This window comes from Sceloporus undulatus, chromosome 3 (genome assembly GCF_019175285.1).
Source record: "Sceloporus undulatus isolate JIND9_A2432 ecotype Alabama chromosome 3, SceUnd_v1.1, whole genome shotgun sequence".
Lineage (NCBI taxonomy): Eukaryota > Metazoa > Chordata > Lepidosauria > Squamata > Phrynosomatidae > Sceloporus > Sceloporus undulatus.
Window position 1 is genome coordinate 217,041,926 of NC_056524.1, and position 26,299 is coordinate 217,068,224.

Consider the following 26,299-nt stretch of genomic DNA (forward strand, 5'->3'; position numbering starts at 1 on the left):
CATTCTGTTTATTTCTTTGATTTATATCCTGCCTTTGTCCCAAATGACATTCAAGCAGACTCCTACTTGCTTCTCTATTCCCCCTGCACTCCATTTGTAAGCCACAGTATACTACTTCAGTGTACTCATTCCTCTCTTTACAGTCCTCTTCCATTCTACCTGCCAACACCCAACATGAATAAAAGAAGGAAGGGAACACATTTTTTAGAAGCAGGACACAGGTTTATTTATAATCAGTGAAGTACTAGTGGGCGGATTAATACAATAAATAAGATTTGTTTCTGTGTACTTCCCATTTTCCTCAGCAGAAATTGTTAAAATGAAGAGGTTTCTTGCTAAGAACCTTAGATACAAATAATTCCTGCTTACCTCTCCCCTTCAATATAAACACTTCCCTACAAAACAAGCTTAGGAAGGAACCAAAATTAAAGTGCAAATTAAAAGGCAATTAAATGCTGGTGGCTTGTCTCACAGCTCACTAGATGTGGGGAAAAGTTTTCCGCAGAACGTTCACTGCCCAATTTTCCCCAAATCATGTTGTGCATTTAAATGCCAAGGGTCACAGACTGACAAATCTGCTCCATGGCAAAGGGAGAATGCCAACCAGGAAGAATATTGCACATTGAGTCAGAGGCAAGTGATCTGGATTTGCCAGCATGAGGACATTTACATTCAGGCCTCTGTTTTCCCCTCATTCCTCTGTGCATGAGAAGTTGCAGTACAGAAGGATGGCTGGGCAGCAGAAGAAACCAGGTATTTGGTTTTTGTGCTGAAGTCACGCTAGAGAATACATTCTTCATCACAGCAACCGACTTCTCTCTTTATCCCACAACTGAAGCCCAAAAGAAACTGGGTCAAATTAAAATACTTCCATTACCACTTTCCATCCAAATGTGGTAGAAAGTTTTTGGAGGATGCAATGTGCCTGAAAAGTTTCCCCTATTGGGAATGAACCAGATAGAAGGAGCTGTGAGTCAGTAAACACTAGTGGCTCCATCAACACAACTGCCAAATTAACCGACTTGTTTCTCACTATGTTTCATTATCCTTCAACCTCGCATCATAGCTAGCCCACAGAAGATAGCACATGCATAAAACTCAGGACATATAGGAACTTTGCTATAGCATTTAAGCTTGAAGTGTGATAGGAATAATTTTAGGACTGTTTGGCACTGCTTTCTGGTGAGGGAACTTGTCCGAACACATAGATGGCACTTGTTAAAAACAACTGGATCTCCACCATATGCAGCCAATCCTTAACAAAGTTGAATGCCAGCAATGTACTTCAAATGGGATGGGCTTCTCTTCCTTGGTCAATGTATCAGGAGTCCTTTCCTGGGGATGAGCTTAAGCACTCAGCAAAAGACCATGGCTGGAACTAGATATGGAACTTTTCTCCTGTCCAGACAAAGACTACTGCTCTCTTGTGCAGATTTTTGGCATGCCAGTTTTTGCACTTTCAAGTCAAAATTCAGACCACAGCACAGCCTTGTTTCCTTTGTCCACACTAACCACATGGGCTCCAGATGGTGACCACGCCACAGCATTGATTGAATTACTGAAAGACAGCATGAAATCAATTTATTAGATTCCAGAAATACACTAAGGCTAAGTTAAAGAAGGAAACACTATTCAGTCTCAAGTTATTTTATAAGACTGTGTCATTATTTACTTGCACCACACAAATTTACTTAAGGATGATCATGTACATTAGTAAGGACATTACACTTCACATCTACACAGTCACTGTGGGAGTCTATAAATTCCACTTACAGATTAGTTCCTTCCACTACACAAGAACACCAGCACTATTATCCCTTACCTGTGATGCTTGGACAGGACTCTTTCCACCTTTCCTGTGAGCACATTCCAAATATAGAGTGATCCTTCTGCTGAGCCAGCTACCACATAATTTCCATCAGGACTGAAAAATCACAGATTTGGTACAGGAAAACATAAAGGAAAATGCATTTTACTTTGGGAATTATTATTTTTAATAATGATGGTAAAATTTGGTACGCTGATAGCATATTCATTATGTAAAATCATTATGTCTCTCATTAGTACCCCAAAAAGTGGAGAAATAACCTAGGATTCAAAGGTAATGCTTTCTGGCTTTAAGTCATGATATTAAACACAGTAAATTAAACAGGCTTGTTTAGACAGAATCTGAAAGACTAACAGAATCAAATCCTGAATGGAAGAATAATATTTTCCAAACTACAGAACACAATAGCTGACACATGTTCAGAAGGAGATATTTTCAAGACGAGGTATTTAATAGCTGGACAACTATGTTAGAAATATTTGACAATTAATTTGTGCTATTTTGAGGGGAAAAAGCATCCTACAATATGAGGATGGTACAACAGCTGCTTGTCTGTGCAGTGGACAGAGTATACATTAAGACCACATTTAACACAAAGGATACATTCCAGGACTATCTGTGTATGATGAAAATTGTGGATCATCATGAACTCTATTTTTCTTATCTAAAATGAACAACATCTTGAGCTTCTGGAGGAAGCACAGCATAGAATTGTGTTGGAGGTCTATAAATGCTTAGAGAAGTGTTCTCTCTAGGCATTTCTAGATCCTCCAAGTCAATTCTTTGGTATGCCTAGGCCAGATGTTGACTGGGACAACATAATACACAGCAAATCAAAGAGAGACAATGCAGAAACACCAGACAGTGCGAGCGCACGAGAGCCTGCAGCTCTTTGTGGATAAGTGAAACCACAGGAAACAAATTTGCATTAAACAGGATCTTACTGTAACAAAAATATATATATAGGTTCCCTAGAATGGCAGGGACCCTTTTAGAGCAGTGCAGCATTGATGTTGAATTGCTTTCCCTCTTATCTGAAACAGTATACAAATGTGCTCCATGAAAGGCAAGCACCTTCCACCAGAATAGGCAGCCAGGGATTCTATGACTCATATTTTTTTCAGGAAAATCTAAATAAGTTCCTAATGAGACACTCCACTGGAAATTCGTTATTGCTGGTCACAGTACTAGAATCTTGTAGCTAAAGCATCATACAAGGACAGTATCCCATTATATGCCTGCATAAAACAGTACAAAACTCCACATTTCATTTTGTTCAGAAACATTTATCATTATTATATGTCAGCCTGACTACCTCTAGGCATTTGATGCCATCCATCCATTTAATAATACACTCATACAAGGAAACTCAGGCTACAACCATCATTCACAAACAAATAATATATATTATTGGACTGAAAAGTTCTGATGGAATGTGGATTACTTTTCAAGAAAGATTACTGAAGAAGGCCATGCAAGTGAATAAAGGTGGAAAGTATCACATCCCTTCTCAAATTTCCTATAGTAGTTGAACCTGTGCAGTCTCTTACCTGAATACAACTCTGGTCCAATCAGACCCACATTTAAACCCTTGGGCACTGCATGAAAGAAAAAACATAACAAAAACAAAATAGTTCAATAAATACTAGGGTAAGTTGATTTTAATTCAGGCAGTTTGAAAAATAGATTTAAATAATGATTTGAATCACTGAGAAAACCTCCGTTTAAATCAAGTTTGGAATAAAGACTTTGATTGCTAGATAAATCAACATTTGTGAACATAATGGAGATAACAAGTAATTTTACATTGTTTTTATAAGATCCAATTGTGAAATTATTTTTAAAATAATGTTGGAATTGTAATATTTTTTCATCTTAACATGTACAGGTACATCCAAAATTGATTTTCACTTTTTAATTCTTTTGTTAAAAAAATGTAATTTAATTTGTTAAAGATTATTTTTATTTTATTTTTAGAAATCACTGCACCTGCAAATCCATCAGCAGAAAAATGTCACAGCTTACATTTTATCTCCACAAATGTGAATAACCAGGAATCCTCCTTTTATCTTGGGTATATGAATATTTTACTGTTGTATTTTAACATGTGCTCTTTATTATTATACAGTATTACTTTAGATTGTACGCATCAGGCAGGTCTTTATTTTTAACTTAACTGGTTATATACAGCACTCTGTAAATTTATGGTGTTTTATAAATAAACTATAAATAAATAAATAAATCCAACTATATCCCAGACTCTGATCAATAAATATTTCTAATAGGATCAGGTATTATCTTTGACAGACATCCACAATGCAAAATCTGCAGTCTGTGACACCTACTGAACATACACAAATAGAAAATATATAATTTCACACCCCAGTTATGGAATTGTACTCACCTGAAAGTCTGTTTAACAGTATTGACCCTGAGATCAATAATCTTTAACAGATCATCTCGAGAACAGGTGAGGAGCTCTGTTCTCTCTGGGTTGAGATCTAGAGCTGTAATCCTGCCAAGCAATTCAATTTCCCGTACCACACACTCAGTTCTGAAAATAGAAAATGTGGGAATTTATGAATATTCACAGCATCACAATTTTAAAAAGTACATGTGTTCATTAGATTTCTGGTCAACTGAGACTCATAATTCATTTTCTCTCTACAGATCCCCCTATATTTTTTCAATCTTCCTTGCTTACTCCAAATTCCATAAATGCTACCTCTACAGCCTGAATAACTACCCAGTTAAATAATTATATACACCCAATTTGGGGCTTGTGTGGTGTTGTGGTTCAAATGTTTGATGAAGACTTTGGGACACCAGGGTTCAAATCCCCTCTAAGCCATGGATACCCATGGGGTGACCCTGGGCAAGTCATTCTCTCACAATCATAGAAGAAGGCAATGGCAAGCATCTTCTGAATAGGATAGAGTCACCTATAAATTGGACATGAAGGCACATAACAAAAACAATTTGTGGCAGGGAAGAACTGGGTTCAGTGTAGATTTTCTTTTAAAATATCAAGATTACTCATGGCTGCTTCTTTTCCCACACTAAACACATCTATTTCTTCTTTCTGAATGAACAAAAAATGATACTGAACAATGCAATGCACACCAGTTTTAAAAAACGACCTTACCTAATATCCCAAAACCGAATTTTCTTGTCAAAGTGTCCGCTCATAACACATTGTTCTGTGCAGACAAGATCATTACAGCTGGAGCCTGCAAACACAGTCTTTATACCTTTTTAAAATGAAGTTATTAAAGTTACTAGTAGCTCCAGTGGGTCCATATTCTCTCAACAACAACAAAAGTTAAAACACCATGGCCCAAATGCAACTTTTAGTCCTAACTAGACCAGACCCACTGTACTAAGCTGCTAAATGGTAAGCGAACCTCACTGACTTGATGGGACTACTCTGGTAGGACTAACCATTGGATTTATACCTATCAATGGAACTCTTTAACTTCACCAATTTATTTCACTGAACTGCAGTTGCACCACCCCAAATAAATTATCCACTGCATTCCTGTGTAGTTTCTAAAGTTAACTAGCTTCACAGAACTGGTGAACAGAATGGCAATGTTTGTGTCATACTGGACATTAAAGAAATACAGGAATGATTCAAAAAAACAATTTTGCAAGGTTCACAAAATTTACATTAATAGTCTACGAATATGTTAAGGAACTCTCTTGGTCAAATGCTGAATTACGGTATTCAACTGCTATTACAAGACCTTTTCAGTACAATACACATGCTAAGTCCCCTGTATGCTGCTAGGATCCTACAGCACTATAGAATAAACAGCATTGCCTGATCTAAATCATAGTAGGAAGCCACAGGGGGGATTAAACTGACTACTTGAAAAAGCAGAAGCTAATATGAAACCAGTAACATATTTTTCAGTCTTTCCTGAGGTAACATGCTGTTGATGCTGCTAAAACCACAGCCAATTAAAACTATCTGCAAGCATGTCAATTTGTGGGTCAAAGAAGCATTGTTTATGGAAAAATATATACCATATTCAGGTCAATTTTATATTAGTTATGCATCGATGTGCACCTGAACACGGGTATCTGGAAGCATAACAATTATCCAACAGTTATCACTACTGGCTAAGTGGGAACAATGCAGGTTCTTGTAATGGCCAAATTAGGAATAGATGGTAGAAGTCTATTAATGCAAATGTCACTAAGTTTATGGTAAAAGCAAACCAAACATGCTACAATGCAATTTGTTTTATGAAGGCCGATGCAAACATTTTTGTATGAATAACTTTTGAGCTTCATTCTGGTGGTGGCCTTGTGCTCAGAGACACCCCATTCTTAATTTTTGCCACCCTGACCCATTATTTCAGATATTGATCCCATGGGTGGTTCTAGTACAAAACAAGACAGATATTACAAGCACGATGTCTGCAAGCCCCTATCTTGAATCACTAAGATAACAGATAAGCAGTCAAAGCATATTTTTCGATAAAAATAATAATAATAATAATACACATTCCTCTTGGCCCTGCTATGACTTCAATGTCAAGAGGTATCAGGAAGCCAGAACTACTGTATATACCCATGTATAAGTCTAGAAATTTTAGTCAAAAAATTGATTCCAAAAACCTGAGTCAACTTATCCATGGGTCAATGTAAGTATTGCCCTGTACTTTAATTCTTATTTTAAAAAAAAAATAACCCTCCCCTTGCAAAAAGCAAGAGTTTGGAAGCACTCGCCACCCCTTTATATTTTCTCATCCATGAAGCCTTTAGTATGCTGGAATTTTGTATATTTTCTGGCACTGTTTTCCTTTGCTTCATCCTTTACATCCTTTGTTATACACCCTTAAGTTTTGCCCTCGACTTATCCATGAGTCATATCAAAATCCATAATTTTGGCCCCAAAACCTGCCCTCAACTTATACATGAGGTCGACTTATAGTCGAGTATATATGGGATTTCAGAAACTAGTTCCATAATTTTCTTTGCCATCAATTCAGGAATTCTGAAAAGTTCTGAGATGTAGTCAATCAACAGTAGTTTGGCTTTTGCCCTTTCCATACATGCAGGAGGTCAACAAAGGGAACTGTGACTGTGGAACAGCTTTCTTACAGACTTTGCTGCGCAGGTCCCACAGCTTGAGGGTTCTGTCATGACTCCCAGACACAATGCGTGCATTGTCCAATAGGAATTTCGCTGACAAGACTTTTCCACTATGCCCTGTGAGCGTGTGCTAGAAAAAAGATTGACATCATATAAGAATTACAGCTTTTGTAATAGTTGCTCTCTCTCTAGTCATGTCATTCAACAATTTGGCAGGAACAGAACTCTGAAAGTGATAACCAAACTTCAGTTCCAACTGAAACCTATAAAATATAAGTTATGCATAAGAACCAAGAATTGCTAATCCCTGAAAAAGAAGTCAAAATGCTGCAGATATTTCAACCTGCATCTCCTAGCTGTATGCAAAGAAAATTACATAGGACTGACCTATTAATTAAAAGAAAAGAAAGAATAATTAATTAATTAATTAATTTTCTTTCTTTTCTTGATCCCTGGTGTGTGTACGTGTATTGTTTCGTCAGCCTCACAGGAATAACCATTCTTGGTAAGTGTCAAACACTCATTCTCTGTGAGGTTGAAGACCCAATCCACAAAAAAATGGGATATACCCAAGCCACCAATATTAAGGAGGAACTAGTCTTCATAACCATCAATGACAGCCTGGATTACTATCTTACCAAACTCTGCCTGACCAGATCTGAATTTGTCTACATTATAGTGTCTCATGAAAGTAGATGGCTCCTTCCATCCTGCAGCCTTATACATGTCCTCTACTGAAGCCACTATTCTATAGGCTGTCATTGTTACCATATACCTAGTAGAATGTGCCCAAAGATTCTTTGGTCTAGTTGCTTTTGCCAAGTCATAGCACGGATAAATTCAGCCTTTCAACCATCTGGACAGCATTTGTTTAGAAGCTCTTTGTTCCATTGATCTCGGATTGAATTATATGAACAATGCTTCTGTTCTCCTAAACAATTTGTTCTTTTCAAATAGATTTTACTGCTTTTTTTTACACACAACAAATGCCACTTTAATTCCAGATGATGTTTTGGATTTGGACAAAATGTTAACAAATCTAACACCTGAATATTACGAGAGAGGGATTGGAAGCAACAGTAATAACAGCTTAGAATTCTGAGAATCCTGGCTGACCAGGTTGGCACAACGAACAAATCCATTTGTTGTGGACTAGATCTGCAGGCTTTTGTCTGATACAGTAAATTTGGATCAATTCATAGCAGGTCCTGTTCAAATTCACAAAATTTAGTATTTATAACTATGGGAAGTTCTAAAATAAAGAGAAAGACAATTGGATCATCTAGTCTCCTGTCAGCTTAATGGCCATAAACATAACAGATGTTCTATTCTTGAAACTTTTACACTAGTGGCAGGAATTGGAGCTGGGACTAATTGCATGTGAAGCATGTACGCAGCTACCAAGCTATAGCAGAAAGGGAGTAGATCAGAGAGAATATAAGAGATGAATATAAAAAAATGTCTTCATACACATCAAGACCAATTTCAAAAGGCAAAATAAGCAATACCTTTCTTTAACCTATCTGCAAAACCAGTATGTCTGCCTTCTCCCAAGTCAGAACTTCCCTTGAGAAATGTTTTAATGTGGAAGTTAATTTAAAAAAAAAACTTCTGCAAGTTTATAATTCCTCAGGAAGGTCCTCTAGAATCTATACCTACTGTTAAACTAATTACAAGTATTGTTGTTTACAAACAGTATATTTAACCATCCTGTATCATTGGTATTAAGTTTTGATTTTAAGATTTTGTTTATGTCTACATTATACAAAAAACAGACAAGATTTGGCAACTTAGTTTTCTAAGGTATCAAGAGCTGTGGTTAAAATCTGTTAACCTATTCTTTCAGTCTAATATGGGTTGAAATACTGCACACTTATCCAGCCCTAGTAAGATTCAGATACACAATGCCATGCTTCTGGGAAGAAAATACTCACCCGTAACCGATGATCATCTACAGTCCAGATCCTACTGGCAAAATCATTTGAAGCTGCTAATAAATAAGAACCCTGTGGGAACAAAATTGTAAAAGCCCTTTAATTGTTTTTCTCCTTCTAGGGTTTTTTTTTTTTTTAGAACTACCTACATCACCTGCATGGTCACCTACATCTAAGTAAAATTGATTTCTTAGTATTATATTCTAAAGTCTACATCTTTGCCTTTTTTTTCTAATTTTCTTGATGACAAGAAGAAGGGCAGGAGCAAGCCTCTGAACCAATTCTATACTTCTTTCAACACGAGATGTAATAGTTCTATTTCTTACATTCAAATCTTTCCATCTCAATTCTCTCTCCTCACCTAAAGTGTCTCTTTTTCTTACTGCTCTATTTTCTTCACGCTTGTTGCACTCTGTCTCCTTTTTCTGAATCCTGCAATCACACCTTCTTTTATCCTTTGTTTATAACACAACAGAGCTCTTAGAAATGGGGGGGGGGGAGGGGAGGGAGAATAAAATATGTTTTGCTCTAAAAGAGGTCTCAGTTAAAAATTTGAGATCATATACCCAGATTTGGTTCCAATACCTCAAACTCCTTTTCTGTGTTTATGTTGGATAGCAACTTCGGCCGTGTTTACCCATCACTCTAGAGTAACACAAGCTGAATATTTCACTACATATCAGCAAATGCCCTTCCAATCACAGCACTTCTAGAGCAAGATTGAAGAGAAACTGCTGGGAGTTGTGACGGTAAAGGAGGCAAAACCACTAGGCACATCAGACCTTTTACTATTCATCACTGACCTCAGCAAAACATTGTTAGCCCCAGAAAGCAAAAGAAGCTGATTTATGCCAAGTGTCTGACAGCTACTAATAATAACATTTTATGTCCTGGCTAAAACCTAATGTGCATCACTACAATACAAACGGAAGGCCTAACAGGAACTGGATTCTTCAAAACATTATACATGAAGCAGGGCTTTTACTGCAAGGGCTCATAATTCTGTACCTAGGACTGGACAAATATGTCACTTTCTCAGAATTATTTTGTCCTTCCTCTGGGGATGCTGCTATGGCAGTAGGATGGAAAAGTAGTTGCAAAAAAAGATAACACTCATACTCACAGCACTGTCGAATTCTATGCTTGTAATCCCTGCATTACTACCAGATAGGGAGCCCTTGAGTTCACAGTTGTCTGCAGTGCAAAAAGAAAAAAAAAACTATGGGAAGCAAGAAAAAGCTTGAACTTAATGACAAACCAGTAGGTAACACTGAACACTGATGATCTCAGAAAATCAGTTATTTCAATTTTCTTAATATGAAGTTGATAGATTAGCAAGACAAACCCTTTAGCACAATATGGTATATTATCAATGGCATTTTCCTGTCTTGGGCAGAAAAAGTTTTTTCCCTAGCCTCCTTGACAAAGATTCCCTTAAACTGACAATATTGCAGATTGAACCTCAATCCTTATGTGTGCCAAATATACTGTTCCAGTGGCACTAAACATAATCCCTTCTGCAGCAATAAACCATTCTGGATTTTACTATTACAGCAGAACAAGGTTTTGGTTTCTTATCTGAAACATGTTTGGCACTGCTTCACATGCTTCCTCAAAAATTCTTATTTCTAGAGTGCAACTGCAGAGGTACAAAAGTATTTTGACTGAAATCAATGGTGGAAAGCTTGCTTTGTTTGCCACAGTTTAAAGCATCCTATGGTTTTACTCCCCTTCTTTGCTTCTCTTTCAGAGGCTTACCTCCACAGACTTCCCAGAGCTTGACTCTCCGGTCTAGGCCACCTGTTGCCAATAACCTAGAACCAGGGCTGAATTGCACTGCATTCACCTCTCCATCATGAGCATCCTAGAGGGAAAGGAAAATACAAACAAACAAGGAATTCAGATCAGAAATATACTAGCAACCAGTGCAATTCCTTTAAGACTGGTGTTATATGATTTCTGTATGGTGTTTCAGTCAGCTATCTAGCAGCTGCATTTTGTGCTAGCTGCAGAGTTATCTTCAAGGGCAGCCCCATGTAGAGTTCAGTGCAGTAGTCGATCAAACAGAATCTGGCTTTGGTCTCCTGCTCAGTTTTAAGCAACCAGGTGGGATAAATGGATGATTCTGAACACTGACTGCACTCTGAAATTTTATATAATTTGAAGTGACACAAATATAAGAAGGTTTTGGAAATCAGGGTTATTTTGGGTTGGCAAAGCATTGATATCCCCCTCCCCCAGCTGTTTCTGAAGCCCTCCACTGCTCTAAGTTCCCTCAAAATCCTTCTTTCTGGCCAAAAAGTTTGTCTTCCAGTGCAGAAGCTACAATCCATCTTTTGGTGTCATTTGACACACACACACACACACACACACTCACTCACTCACTCTCCATAGGGAAACTATAAAAATCTATATACTGAAAAATGATGCAGAAAAATATGTGCACTCACAAGCAAAGAGCAAGCCACAGAGCACTGGATGTACAGTCATTCCTTCTAATTTGCGGACTTGGAGTCCGCAGTCTCACTTTTTGTGATGGCAAAGTGGGGAGGGATTAAAATGGCCCACACACCCATTATAATCAATGGGCTTTGAACATATGCAAATTTTCATTTTCACGGTGTGTGTGTGTGTGTGTTTGTCCGGAACGGATCCCCGTAAAAATGGAGGGGTGACTGTATATATAAATCAGATCCAAACTCATCTTAGTGTAGGTATGAGTCAGCATATGTGCAAAAAGTTTTGAGCAGGTAAATTGTATGAATCCTAAGTACCATAAAGGCACTAAATCTTGTCTGATATAGGAAACTAAGCAGGGTCAGTCCTAGGAAGAAACTAGCAAAACCACTGAGTATTCCTTGCCTAAGAAAACCCATGGGCTCATTATATGTTAACAGGTAACTTGAAGGCATGTGTATACACACATATACACACGTGCATGGACACATACATACAACTCTCTTTGAGATTTCATACTTGTAAACTGACTTGTTTTGTGTATAGAAGTAACTTTGTCCTTTGCTCATGCTAAAATAAAAATTAGTTGCTCTTAAAGGGTCTGCAACATTCTATTTTTTCTCCCCCCCCCGCCCCATTCATCCATTTTATGGAGACTAACATGGCCATTACTTTGAAAACTGATCCTTTGTATATTTCTGTCAAGTGAAATATGTGCTATTCAGATGTTCCATTGATTGATCTGTAATGGATACTGGACTGATGATAAATGTTTCTCTTCCAAACAGTCTATTAATTGCAAGAAGATATACCAACAGGTTTAATGGCAAATAATTTAAACATATCCCAGACCTATGTTTTCCTTTAAAATATATATTTTTATTGATACCGATCAGACTATTTAGCCACAAGTATAGACTATTTTGATAAGAAGGATTCTGCAAATAATAAAAAGCATTATGAAGCTGAACAATTAGAGTAAACAATTTAAATTAAACACTTAAGAAACAAAAAAATGGTGCCTATTGGAAAGTGGAAAAAATCTAAAGCAAATCTATCACTGAATCTATGTTATGCTCACAATACATTTATCCAGGATTCAATTTGATCACCTTGAGGTTTTTAAAGAAAGAATTTTAAATTTGAATGCTCAATAAAAGTTTAAGTAATAGAGCTTCTTCTGTCTACTAAAGATAAAGTTATATTGCAGATTCTACCCAAATTGGATTCTAACATTGAGAGCACTTTAACTGCCCTGGCTCAATATTAGGTTATTCTGAGAACTGTAATTTTGTCAGACATTTAGCCTTCTCTGTCAGAGAGCTCTGGTGCCACAATAAACTACAATTCCAAGGATTCTCTAGCACTGAGCCAGAGCAACCAAAGCAGACTACAACTGGATTATTTCTGCAGTGTGCTTTGGACCTACTTATTGCATGTTCCCTTATCCCCCATTAACAAAATCGACTCCCCTCGCTCCATCCCCACTCCATTATTAATAACATTTATTTCAGGTGATTCGTTAAAATTAATTTAGTGATTTTTGTTATTCTGAAGCGCCTGATCAATTGGTCAGGATACCAACTAGGAAGCCCCATTGCCTTCGAGGAAGAACATTATACCATGGTGAAGTTAGGGACTGCCGCCTTTTTTTGCCCCATAAGGAGGCTGTGGCCTCCAGAAGAACCAAAAAGAACCCACTTCTCGGCGGGTTCTTTTTGCATCCCTGAAGGGACGCCATTGGTACGCCACGCACCATGATGATGCCCCTTGTGTGTAGTGCCATTTGGGCACTGTGCCCGAGGGCCATCATCATGGTGCACTCCGAACTAGGGCTCAGAGCGTGTGAATGCTCAGCCCTAGATCGCCTGCAGGATGGCACAAAGTTCCAGTCTGTACAGGCTTTTAGTGTCTTATATTTGTCATAAAAAGGACTATATAGAGTTTATATTGTCTTTACATGTCAGACTGAACAAAAGAACTAAGACCAACTAATCCCCTCATCAGTCAAAGGAAGAACTGCTGTCCTATACTTGCTTTCTTCTGCCTTTCTCATTCATTTTGTACTGAGTGTTTTAGACTGTGAGCTGCTGGACAGGAATGGTCTTATCTTTCAAAATCTACCAAAAATGTAGGTACTTTATAGTGACAGCAACAACCTATTATTTTAAAAATCATAAAAGCATAATTAATGTCAACACTGATCTCGAGATAGAAAGCACCCCATCATTTACAGGAATATATTTAGGAGGTCTCAGCTTGAAAACTAAAGATCATGCACATTAAAAGACACATCCCAGAACCAATAGCTCCTTAACTAGCTTTATTGGATAGCAGTCAGTGCCAAGAACCTCACACTGCAGGTAACAAGCACCAACTTTATCCGCATAATGTCAGCAGACTCAAAATACATCACAGCATTACTGGAGCATGGATGTAGAAAAGACGTGAAAAAACTGCTGGGAGCTCAGGAAGTAATGGGTGTGTAGTTCACCAGTGCAATCAGTCTTTTCTCTTGTCATCACTGACCTCAACAAGACTTCTACTGACTAGTGAGGTACTGTAAATCTGTAAATAGAATTACACAATCTGGGGTTAGTCATGTTAGGCCAGCAACAATTTTTGTAGCCAAAAAAGACACTGCTCTCCCCTTGAAATGGTCCTTGCAAGGTGCTTCTGTGAAAGGTCAGGGACAACTGCCTACTCTTCTGCAAGTAAAAATCAGAATGGGGCTTGATGTGCTTCTCAGGGGGTAGAAGCACACTCATAATTCCAAACAAAAATGTGGATGCCTAAATGTGAAGGAAACCTTGCATTAACTCAAATGGTTACTTAGTTACATTAAAATACAAGAAAAATATAAGTAAAGTGAGAGCAGGTTTACTTTTAAATGATATTGTCTGCCAAATATACTTACAAAGACACACACCGCAGTGTTCGGGACTCGCACCTCTTTGCCTACACCTTGATGTACATCCACAGTATCTTGAGGGGCAGGACATGATGTCAAAGAGCGCCTCCTAATAAAGGGCAGATCCAATACATAATTAAGAACAAATGGGAATCAATAGTGTCTCCACATTTTAGACAAGGGGATAATCCCAGCTAGACAACAGGGTAAGAATGGGAGGGTTGAGGCAAAGAGACTTAAACCCCACTGAAATATTACAGAAGCAGAGTGTATATATCCAAACAGATGATTCTGTTAGCCAGGACTCCACTAGCTGTCATAATCTTTGCAACTGTCTTCTCATATGGACCTCATGGAAGGCATGGCAACTTCCTAGAACAATGCTAGCACAGAAGTGTGCTTACTCACATTACAGAAGCTCTGTGGAGTCCTGAATTAAAACTAGTTGATTCAAAGACTACTGTTTTGACAAGGCTCTGCAGCTATCTTTAACAGTTTACTTTTCCTTGTGTTCAAAAAGTAGATATCCACTGCATTACACAAGTACATATTATGAATTGCACCTAGCCAAAAGCTTACATTGCATTATACTACTTAAATATGGATCTTTTCCTTAATGTAGGAAGAAACTACAACGATCGGCCACAGTACAGTCATGAAGACTACACCGACTTCTGCAATTCCACTTGCTATAAGCTAGCCCTCTTCTAAGTGGTCCCAGGCATCATTTGAAAAGAAAGTCTTTTCACCACTAAAGATAGAATATTAAACAAATCAGTTACTTTAGCATCCCTTACTCACACACTGGATTAAATGTGAATAATTTTAAGTGAATTTTCACCTTGCAGTATCAGAAGAGTGATGTCCCAAAAGGGGAGACTCAGACAGACTAGAGGGAAAGATCAGAGGTCAGCACACAGCAGATTTAAGGAACAGGAAGTTGAAAATAAAATAAAAGGAGAGACAGAAGCTAGAAGAAAAGGCTGACATAAGGACAACTGTTTGCATTCCTTGCATCACTGAAATGATGGTGTATATTGAATTGATATATCACAAAAGAGGCAAAGGTATTCTAACCTACCCAAAGATATTAGTGATAGAGTCCAGAAGGCCTCCAGCTGGCTGGGATAGTCGCTTACTAAAGAGGATGGGAGGACAGGTTTAAACCTTATTGTTCAAGCAAAGATCAAAACAACATAGCCCACAACATGCAACAAGGAGGATATTTCTCTTTTCAAGACCCACGAGTCACTAGAGAAAGTTAACCCACAACAGGACAGTACCAAACGTCACCATGTTGGAACTGAAGAAATAAAAATGCTTGCATATCTAATTATAAACTGAATATTATTAATACTCAACTCATGAGAGCAAAGAAAGAGGCTCCTTAACAGATTTAAATCAGTTGAGAATAAAATTAAGAACCAGGCAAAACGTGGGAAATGATTTTCTTCACAAGGAGGATAGCCATATACTGATACTTGTGCCCTACAGTCCAATATGAAAGACAGTAAATTCTTAACAACATTTATCAAGAAAAGTAGTTGATTTGTCTTTTAAACAAATGTAAAGGGGAAGGGCCACAGCTCAGTAGTAGAAAACATTCTTTATGCAGAAGGTTACATGTTAAAATCCTAGCATCTTTCAGTAGAACTGAGAATTATATCCGCTCAAGTCTCGGGAGAGTCACTGCAAATCAAAGCAGTACCAAACTAGATGAGCTTAACATCTGACCAAATACAGGGCAATTTGACTCAGAAGTTTCATTTCTCATTACAACAGTATCTACACATTTCCAGTCCTCTATTACTGCATTTTGCAAACACTTAAACCAATCCTGCTTCACTCCTTTCATATCCCTTAGCTGCTGCCACCATAATCTTAGCTCTCTGAAATAGTAAGGGAAAAACCAGGACAACTGTGCAGTTGAGTTATCATACAACAAAAAAACTATATGCAGGAGCTGTGTATCATACCTAAAGAATTGACAGCACTGCAACTTTAGGCTGTACAGGCTAAGTCTCCTTTATCGAAAATGCTTGGGATCAAAAGTGTTTTGGAGTTTGGGTTTTGGAATACTGTATATACTTAATGAAATATCTTGGATATGGGGCCCAAGTCTAAACATGGAATTCATTTATGTTTCATATACACCTTACACACATAGCCTTACAGTAATTTTATACACAATATTTTTAGTAATTTTGCACATGAAACAAAGTTTGTGTACACTGAACCATCAAAAAGCAAAAGTGTCACTATCTCAGCCACCCATGTGGATGATTTTGGAATATTTCCGATATCAGGATTACAGACAAGGGAGACTTGACTTGTACTGTATAACTCTTTCCAATTCCCAAGAGTCAATGTAGTAAGAAACTGTGGAGAAACTGCATTTATTGCTCCCTCTTTGCTTACTTTGATAAAATACAAGTGAACTACAAGGTGAGCCAGAAGTTATAATTCTCACGTATTTTTTATTATTACTGGACCTTCAACCTGCTTAACTTCAACTGAATTGAATAGAGGTAGAATCATAGAATCATAGGTATGCAACAGTCATCAACTCCCATTTAATTTTAATAGGCCCGCATAGGAGAAGCCACTGGTAACCATTTCCACAGATGCATCTGTTATCAGCAAAGTCATTCTCAAACCACCATGCTATTAAAGATAACTATGAATATCTTTCCTGTCTGTTCTTTAAAATCTTTCATAAACTTGTTTGGAATATATTCCCATTTATCTTTCCCTGGAGCTTCTTACCTGGATGTCCGTGTAACAGCACGCACTGGAGAGGTCTCCTCAGCTGGATCAGAGGTTTCATCTGCAAGCACTTCAATATCATCATCCCTTGAAAAGGAAAAAATCAAACATTTGGGAGCTGCAAGAAGTTCAGGCATTTTGTCTTAGCATTTCACATCTTCAAAGCATTCATAAATTTGATTTTCTATAGAGTCACAGGGAAAGACATTCTGAATGCTTTCAGCAAAAGAATGTTACCACTTTCCTTTTGACCACAGCACCAAGGAATGCTAGGAACGTTAATTTAACAAGCTATATCACTTACTGGTTTTAGAGCATTTTTTGTGTGAAATATTAGTTGGATTGTCTCAGCGTAAGCAGCCTTGAGATAAATATTCTGAAGAAATTGGTTGTTTTTTTAAAAAAGTCCATTTTCACTCTTTGAATGCAGCTGAGTCTTCTGGCAAAAATTTGAATTTGTATTTTACTATATGTGATTTCTGTATACTCCAAGAACAAGTAGTGGGAGAAAGCAAACTTGGCTTCTGTTAAGGTAACCTCAAGAATATCCTGGTGTAAGAACCAAAAAGCTACACACTCACAACACTGATCTGTCCAGACATTATAGTAACAGTATTTTGAATCCTAATTTTTAAAAATCAGCTATTATTTTTGAAAAAAAGTGCAATACGTATAGCCACAACCAAGAGCAGCTTTTAACTTCCAGAGAAAATAGAACTGGTCAGTTCCGCATGAACGTGTGGAAAGGCCAAAGTGCCTGCCCTAGCAGATGCACAGCACTCAAATTTGTCAGGTTCCCAAAACTATCTTGTACGAATAGCCTAGGGAGGCATCTGAGGAACAAGAATGCCTGAAGGAAGCATATATTGCCAGGACAAAGGTCCTGCCCCACGCTTGGAGATGCAAGAATCATTTGCCCAAAATTCCGATAAATTGGGTAGAATATGCAGCGGATACACTAAAACCTTTCCTTTCCCTTCTCAAGAGTGGCTTCCTAAGAAGTAAACCAGCTACATGGACATTAACAATTTAGTAGCTACTCTTTTTCCAAATCCTATCCAATGTTCATTTGTCAGTGATACCACTTTTTTACCCTCATGGTTCAACATTTCTTTTTCAAGTCTACTTCATAACTTCATTTCCATGATGGCATAATGCAGCAGTGGCAATACTACAGCTGGAGAGGAGAAGATAACCCACAGTGGTGCTAGTGCTACTGGACAAAGATAAAATAGGAGAGAAGAGGTTGGCTGGGGTTGTCCTCTAAGTGAACTTTTTGTTTGTCCATTTCCCTGCCGTTAACACCAACAGAAGTTAGATTAAGGGTGCCAGAGCAAGCATAGTTCTTAGATCAGATGTGTGTGTCAGGAAAGGAGGTGCTCCGAGATCCAATCACCCAACCTTTTGCAGAACTTCACTGATGATATATCTATACAAGCAGACATTTCTGCAGACAATCTGGGCCTGCACAGGTTTAATCTGGTGGCGTAGCAGTACTTATGCACATTCTAAAGGCCCCTCAATTGACTATAGGAGTGAACCCTTAAATTATGAATTTAAATTATTTTTCTCTGTTTTGTTACTGGTAAAAATTAAAAAGCTTTTCTCTGCTTGACTGAGTATTTCAAGTGCAAAATGCCAGAGTAAACAATTAAAGAAGGGCATATACTATTCAAACAAACAAGTACAGTTTATTGGAAGTTAACATTTTCTAGCTATAAATGGAACATGTGGCCTTTAAGAAAGAATTAGCTGCTGTTGAATACTCACTGTTCAACTGGTAGTGGCTCTTTTGCAGCTTCTGCCAGCTCTTTCTGAAGCCTGGCTTGCCGTCTTCTACAAGAGGAAAAAAAAAAACATTCTAGGAGATCACGTGTCAATTCTGTCAGTACTTGTGGACATTCTTTTCAGCAAGTAAATCAATTGTTTAAAAGGGTTAAAATCTAACAGTCAGAGACAAGAGCCCCAAAGGTCTTAATGACTTGAGCATATTTATTTACACGTATGAGCTGGCACACTTGTTTCAATAAATGCCTTTGTCTCTCTGGACTAGCATATCTCATCTCTGAAATACTTTTCCAAGAGATGTTCACCTAGAGCTGCATATTTTGGAGGAGGGGCGATCGAAGATATTTTTATTTGCCTATGTATTTAGCTGTTGTTTTAGGTAGGAGTTTTACAATCTTGAGGCAATGAGCAGGTTCCATCTATCTAGGTTATAAGCCCAGCTTCAGACCTGTTTTCAGGCAAATACTCATCACTATGAGGACAAGAATGTGAAGATTCTTTTACACCTGTCCAATATCATTGTTCTCCAAGTATACACAGGAATTCTGTGTGGGCAACTGATGTTGGAGACCTGGGTGTTTATCAGACGAGCTCTTAAAGAGGTACTATTCCAGTGTGACTCCTCTAGCTGCCTCCTGTTGCATGCTGGGATTGGCAGTTTTAAGGAGGGGTATTTAGAATTCTCAGGCAGAGAAGTTCAGCTCCTTAAAACTGCCAATCCCAGCATGCAACAGGAGGCTGCTAGAGGAGTCACACTGGAATAGTAGCTCTTTAAGAGCATAGTGTGATAAACATCCTGGTGGCACAGTGGTTAAATGCCTGTACTGCAGCCACTCACTCACAAATCATAAGATTGTGTGTTCAATGCCAGCCTGGCATCCTTCCGTAGGTCAATAAAATGAGTATCCAGCTTCTTGGGAACAACTAGCTTACACTTTGTAAACCAGACCTTAACTGCCCTGGCTCAGTGAAAGGGGATCCTGGGAATTGTAGTCCAGGGAACAAAAGTTTGAAGAAGATCACAAGTACAATAAAATATACAGTGTTTATGGGGAGAGAAACTGATGAGTTGTGAATTCACTCAGCGGCTATTTGCATGATCATAACATTGCTTTTATCAAAGGAATTGCAGCTACCTATCTCCTCTGTCCACCAGTTTGCTCATGTTCTTTCTGAATGTGCATGTTGTAAGAGAAAACTGGGATCACTTGAATGGATACAAACTGTATTATATGATTGATCCAGAGTTAAACAGCAATGCTCTCAGATAAAAAAAAATTAAAAAGCCCTTTCCTCCACTATGTCATTAAGCAGCCAAATTACTGGAAAAGATATTGAAATCATCACACAGGGGCATAAGGCTTTAAATTTTAGTCAAATAAATGCGTTTATGCAGAGGAAAGAGAAAAGGGGAAAATAGAGAAGAAGCATCTATCACACATCCATACTCAAATGGATTATTAGGAACAAGTTATCATACCTTGAATCTTTCTCATTTTCTGCATTGAGCCGATTAGCTTCCTGAGCCTTCTCTGCCATCCATCGGGTTACCAGCTCTTGGTTATCTTCAGTAGTTTTTCTTAGCTTTTCCTCAAGAGCAGTAAAGGTAATCTGGAGAGCATCATATTCATCCTTAAGAGTCTGATTGGCTCGCTCAAGATCTTGTAGCTTGTTACGCAGATCTTGGCATTCTGTCTCCAATTCAGCTATCTTTTGCAAATATTCTGCAATCCTTCAAGAAACGTGTTCAACAAGAGCACAGTCAGAAACAACAGCCTGACATCTATCACCAAATTCAGATTGTGAGGGGAGGGGAATCTACTCACTTTGCATTGTTTATTTGCATCTCTTTGTCCTTCTGTTGTATTTGGTTGTTCAAGTCAATAACAGACTGGGCAAGCTATGAAGAGAAAAATAATAATGTTAGCGAAGAAAAAATCCCCATATTCACAGCCTGTAGTTTTGCATTTCATTACACCCTGAGTTAACTGTTTACTTTTTCTTATGGGATGTGGGCGTATATGTACAATTATAGATACATAGATATTAAAAGCTGCTCTATTACTTTATCTTTAAGGAAAAGCTTGATAATATAATTCACTGTCACATTATCAGTAAAATACCAAGGATTAAAAAAAATTACACATCTTATCTAAAATGAAGGACACGACTTAGAAACACAGAGACCAGCAATGACAATGTAGTGTTATCCAAAAGCCTCCCTTATTTATGTCTGGTAATTAAATGCATTCCAACTTCTGAACCAATTGGAACAGAAACAAATATCAATACTTAAATTATTCTTGTATCACTGCAGGGAAAAAAGGCCTTTAGAAAAGGTATTTCTAACCTCGCCACGTTTCTTGTGCAGCTCTGTCAGCTCTTCTTGATGTTTAATTCTTAGCTGGGCTATTTCTTGCAAATGAACATCATTCCTTGCCCCATCATGTCCTGGACTAGAATTTTCCAAAGATAAGAAGAGAAAATGTTGAGTTATCTCTTCAGTTCATACAGCATTCCAAAAATACTCCTCAAGAACTAATACAATCTCCACACGTCTAGTTTCCACTGAAATTTAAATTTAGACATTAATATGGAATTATTCTCCCTATTTGAGAGATATTCCATATCTCTCTGTTTAAAATAGTTAGGCAACTAGGTTCCTCCAGATGGTTTGGGGGCATATCAGCTTTAATACACTTAATACACTTCGAGGCAGTGTATTCCACTGTCAAACAGCTCTTACTGTCAGGAAGTTCTTCCTAATACAGTAATTAAGTGGAATCTCGTTTTCTGTAGTTCGAATCTATTAGTCTGGGTCCTTGCCTCTGGAGTAGCAGAAAACAAGCTTGTCCCATATTCAATATGACACCCCTTCAAACATTTACAGTAAACATGACCGTCATTTCACCACATAACCTTCTCTTCCCCAGGCTAAACATACCCAGCTCCCTAAGCCGCTCCTCACAGGGCATGGTTTCCAGACCTTTCACCATTTTGGTCGCCCTCCTCTGGACATGTTCCAACTTGTCAATTTCCCTCTTGAATTGTGGTGCCCAGAGCTGTACACAGGTGACGTCTGGCCAAAGCAGAATAGAGTGGTACTATTACTTCCCTCAATCTAAACACTACACTCCTATTGACTCAGCCTAGGATCATGTTGGCTTTTTTAGCTGCTGCATCACACCATTGATTCATGTTCAGCTTGTAGTCCACTAATGCTGATAATACAGTACTTACTACCAGTAAATTTACACAGGAGAGCCAAAAGATTACAAGCTAAATGGAAAAGAATTATCAACATAGCGACCAACAGTAGTGTTGACTCAGCAAGTACCTGATCTCATGCCGACCTGGCAAATCATACTTTTCCACTTGCAGCTTGTCAGCCAACACTGTATGGAAATCTGACTTCTCTAAAAGCTTGTTATCTGGTAATATAAGTTGTTTATTGATAAAATAAATAAAAATAAATTAGTATACATATCATTACCCAATAATAAGATTACTATATTTTAATTACTATAGCATTTGTATTATTAAATAACTGTATAACAAAAAGAATACACAATAATACTCTTCAAATATGCTCCTGTACTATCTAAACTACTTCAAGACTGACTGTGAAAACATTAGGTAAGCCAGACGACAAGCTTTGTTTGTTGAATTAATAATATTCTCTTTAATACATCATGATAACACCTTATATTATGAGTTAACTATGAGTTCGTTTCCTAAGAAACATGTCCTCCTGACCTTCAGATTCTTATAAACCTTTTTTCTGGGGCCAAAGTACTTTTTTTTGAGGTATAAGAAACCAAATTTTGGGTCATTAAACAACAAGTACAAAAGAAAGTAGTTGTGAGCTCACAGAACACAAGAGTGCAAGAGGAACTAGCTCACTGACAGAAAATACTTAGCATCTAAGCCTTTTAAGAACCAGTCTATTATATGGACACACAAATATGGATCAAGCTAGAATCCCCCTGAAAGTTCAGCTCACCCCAGCTATGCACAGCTACATAGTAAACATACATCCGAGGAAGTAGGCCAAGCCTATGAATGTTCATGCTACAACTTCTTTTGCACAGTTATTCTCAAAGGTGCCACAAAATGGGTATTCCAGACTAACATGGCTATGTTTCTGAATTCTACACAGATGAAGAGACCAGGGACACAGCTGTAGAATATACACTGCCTAGACTGGAGCATCGCAACTGTTATGTCCAAATCTATCTGCTACACATCCTATATAGCAGTGGTTCCCAAACTTTGGTCCTCCAGATGTTCTGGACTTCAGCTTCCTGAAGTAATGTTATTCAAGCTGATTGGGGCTTCTGGGAGTTAGAGGCCACCTGGGGAGGCAAAAGTTTGGGAATCTCTGCTATACAGCGTCACAGACACTAGCCTACTAGTTGACCTCAGACCCTCTCCAAAGTAATGCTTACACTGTAATATGATTTCTTCAAAAGCCTGTCTCTGCAGCCGGTCCCGTCGCCTCAGTTCATCCAGGATGTGCCGCTTCCAGGCGGGGAAGCTCGCTGCCCGGAGTCCAGAAGACATCGTACCAAGGATGGGCCCAACGATGCCTCAGCCTGGCCTAAAAATCAGTCCACGAGGAGGGCTTTCCTTAGAGAAGGAGGAGGATGAGGAGCAGCAGCTGCGGGAGAGGAAGGAGAAGAGAAAGTCAGGGGGGGCCTTGCAAGGGAGGACAGGGAAGGAGGAAGAGCAATGAAAGGGCAGGCAAGAGGCTCCCAAATTGCCTCTGCGCTGCAGAAATAATCCAGTTTGACACCACTTTAACTGCCATGGCTGAAGGGTATGAGAATGTGGGATTTGGAGTTGGTTGTGGCACCAGAGAGAAGCCCTCAGCCTCAGGGAAAGGCAACGTAGGCAAAGCTCTACTGAACAAATACTGCCAAAAACCAAGGGGGTGGGGAACCCCTGATATGTCCCCTGGGTGGCCTTGGGCAAGTCACACTCTCTCAGCCTCAGAGAGGACGGCCAGGGCAAACCCCCTCTGAACCAACCTTGCCAGGAAATCCCCATGATAGGGTTGCTTTAGGGTCGCCATAAGGCAGAAACGACTTGAAGGCACACAACACACAGACACACACCCTTCCTTTCCCTTCCCAAAAGGGCGGCTTGGCAAGCACTGTTCCCCAGCATCCCCTCCCAAATCGAAGGCATTTCGGTGCCACAACCATCTCCAAACCCCAGAATCCCACAACCATGGAGCCATGGCAGTCAAAGCGGATTGTTCCCGCAGCGCGGAGGCAGCCCTAGGGAACCCAAGGGGAGAGAGGAGCCTGAGAGGACCGACTCTGTGGATGGTCCAGCAGAAGAGGAAAGGCAGGAAGGAGGCTCCCTTTACCTCAGCGGTTCCCAAAACGTGGCCCCCTTTAAGATCATTTTGGACTTCAGCTCCCAGAAGCCTCAGCCTTGTTGGCCAATAACCGGGGATTCTGGGAGCTGAAGTCCAAAATCCCTTAAAGAGCACAGTTTGGGGACCACTGCTTTACCTGAAGGAGCCCTTCGTCGTCCGGGCCGCAGCCCCCATCCACTTCCCTGGGCACAAGGGCCGTCGCGGTCCTATGGCGTCACTAGCGGGCTTGCCACCATGAGTCTCAGTTTGATGACGTCACGAGGCTGCCATCTAAGTTGCCGTTACCTCGTCCGTAGACTTAATCCCGTCTGTCATTATTTTTAACCGTCGCGGCTCCAAGATAGGGGATTCTGGCGACGGTCGTTTGTGGTGGCACCCAGCCGTCGCCGCGGCTGCTTCTTCCCTCTTAGCGCCGCCTTTCCTGCTTTATCGACCGCAAACTGGCAAACGCCTTGGACTACTCGATCCAAAATGGCGGCGGGTCCTTCGCGTATCATCTCCGTCGGTTTCGAAAGGGATTCTGGGAACGTCGGCCGTCAAGCCGCCATTTTAGGAAGGGAGTGGTGGCACCAAAAACCAAATAAACCTTTTCTGTTTTGTTTTTGAGGTTCCCTTCAGCTTTAGGGAGAGTCTGACTCCGCCATGGATGTAAAACAAGGCTTCTTTAAAAAATAAAGGAGACTTTGGTTCCTATTTAGCTGTGGTTCACCAAACACACTGCAGAAACAACCCAGTTTAAGACCGCTTTAACCGCCCTGGCTCAATGCTAGGGAATTCTGGGAAGTGTAGTTTTGTGAGGCATTGAGCCTTCTCTGTCAGAAAGAGCTCGGGTGACACAATAAACTACAATTCCCAGGATCCCCTTTCACTGAGCCAGGGCAGTTAAGGTCCGGGAACACCTTTGAATTTGGGCACTCACTCAGTCTCAGTCTAAAAGGTTCGCCATCACTGTCCTTGCATGTCTCCTTGGGCTTCTTGGAGGGCATAACATGTTTCCCTCCTCATGTGTTGACTCAACACATTTCTCAGAGAAGTGAATAGGGCTCTGGAGTTTGCTGGAATGGAACTGGCGGCAAGTCAGTGCAATACAATGGAGCACAAGGGTGTACAAATTTGCTCCCATGTCTCCAGCCTGACAGCAACTGAAGAAGGGAAAGCATGAACACTCCTCTCAGTATACTTATTATTTCCAAGGCTGCATTAACTTACTGGTGAAAGTCAACCTAAAGCTATGTATATATCAATCACTGTACTTCTGATTCACTTAAGAATAAGGTAGATACATCACCATACAGGTTTGTTGTCTACTATCCAGCACTTGCAGTAATCACAGAATTTCTTGGGCTGAGATTTCCAGTAATAGAAATAAATAAAACAAAAGAAAGAAAGAAAGGAGAAAGAGTCCAATAAAGGCATCACTGTTCTGTGGAATTTGGAATATTTTACTATAATAATAACAATAATTAGTAGTAGTCGTGGAGAAGCAGTGTGGTGCAGTGGTTTGAATGTTGGACTGGACTCTTTTGGTCTCTGACAGGTTTGATTCCCGCCTCAGCCATGGAACCCACTCTCATGGAAAGAATGTCACTGTGCAAGTCACGCTCTCTCAGCCTCAGAGGAAGGCAATGGCAAACCTCCTCTGAGTAACATGTGCAGGAGTTGTTCTGCATCATTTGGGATGATATTATACTATTATTAATAATCATTAACAATAATCATTATTAACAATAATTTTTAGTACTAGTGGTTTCATTATTAGTAGTAATAGTACTGGCATTATTATTACTGGTAGTACTGATGGTATTATTATTGTTAATATTATTATTATTGCTATTAAATAACACGTGCAGGAGAATTTGGGATGATATTGTACTGTTATATAGTCACTATTTCATGCTATATAACATTAATATAATATTATATTACTATATAATATAAACATAAATATATAATATAATATTTTATAAATAATATTTATATAATATAATGTGATATATATTATTTATATTATATGTTATATATTATATAAAATTTTATATGATAACATTAAATAATATATATAATGTTATTTAGTATGTTCATATCTTAATGTTAATATTATTAATTAATATTAATGTTAATATTAT

General features: G+C 38.8%; 1 protein-coding gene and 2 non-coding genes across 7 annotated transcripts; all 3 read right to left on the reverse strand.

Moving 5' to 3' along the window:
• Window positions 1–200: 200 nt before the first annotated feature.
• ATG16L1 (autophagy related 16 like 1) lies at window positions 201–24,412 on the reverse strand. 5 transcript variants are annotated; one of them, XM_042457679.1, is made up of 20 exons: window positions 24,310–24,412; window positions 23,236–23,447; window positions 22,125–22,218; window positions 21,138–21,243; window positions 20,614–20,687; window positions 20,268–20,519; window positions 18,770–18,835; window positions 17,000–17,086; window positions 15,315–15,371; window positions 15,075–15,122; window positions 14,240–14,342; window positions 10,624–10,729; window positions 9,989–10,059; window positions 8,866–8,937; window positions 6,941–7,061; window positions 4,974–5,079; window positions 4,233–4,382; window positions 3,379–3,426; window positions 1,823–1,924; window positions 201–1,558 (listed from the first exon to the last, which is right to left on the reverse strand). In XM_042457679.1, exons 2-20 carry the CDS (start codon window positions 23,348–23,350, stop codon window positions 1,465–1,467), a joined length of 1,872 nt encoding a protein of 623 aa, XP_042313613.1. In that variant the 5' UTR covers window positions 23,351–23,447; window positions 24,310–24,412; the 3' UTR covers window positions 201–1,464. The 5 variants fall into 5 exon arrangements, with proteins under 5 accessions (XP_042313613.1, XP_042313614.1, XP_042313616.1 ...); XM_042457680.1 differs by having other exon boundaries at window positions 23,236–23,451; window positions 24,311–24,385; XM_042457682.1 differs by lacking the exon at window positions 15,315–15,371.
• Window positions 9,402–9,669, reverse strand: LOC121927468. The gene has a single exon (XR_006103233.1).
• LOC121927469 lies at window positions 13,573–13,852 on the reverse strand. The gene has a single exon (XR_006103234.1).
• Window positions 24,413–26,299: the final 1,887 nt, after the last annotated feature.

Excerpts from the sequence above, each read along its gene's own strand:
- ATG16L1 (XM_042457679.1), bottom strand. The coding sequence starts at position 23,350 with ATGTCTTCTGGACTCCGGGCAGCGAGCTTCCCCGCCTGGAAGCGGCAC. Across the intron at positions 20,520-20,613 it reads ATGCAAATAAACAATGCAAA|GATTGCAGAATATTTGCAAA; the intron begins GTGAGTAGATTC and ends CGTTTCTTGAAG. Across the intron at positions 1,925-3,378 it reads TGGACCAGAGTTGTATTCAG|TCCTGATGGAAATTATGTGG; the intron begins GTAAGAGACTGC and ends GTGATTTTTCAG.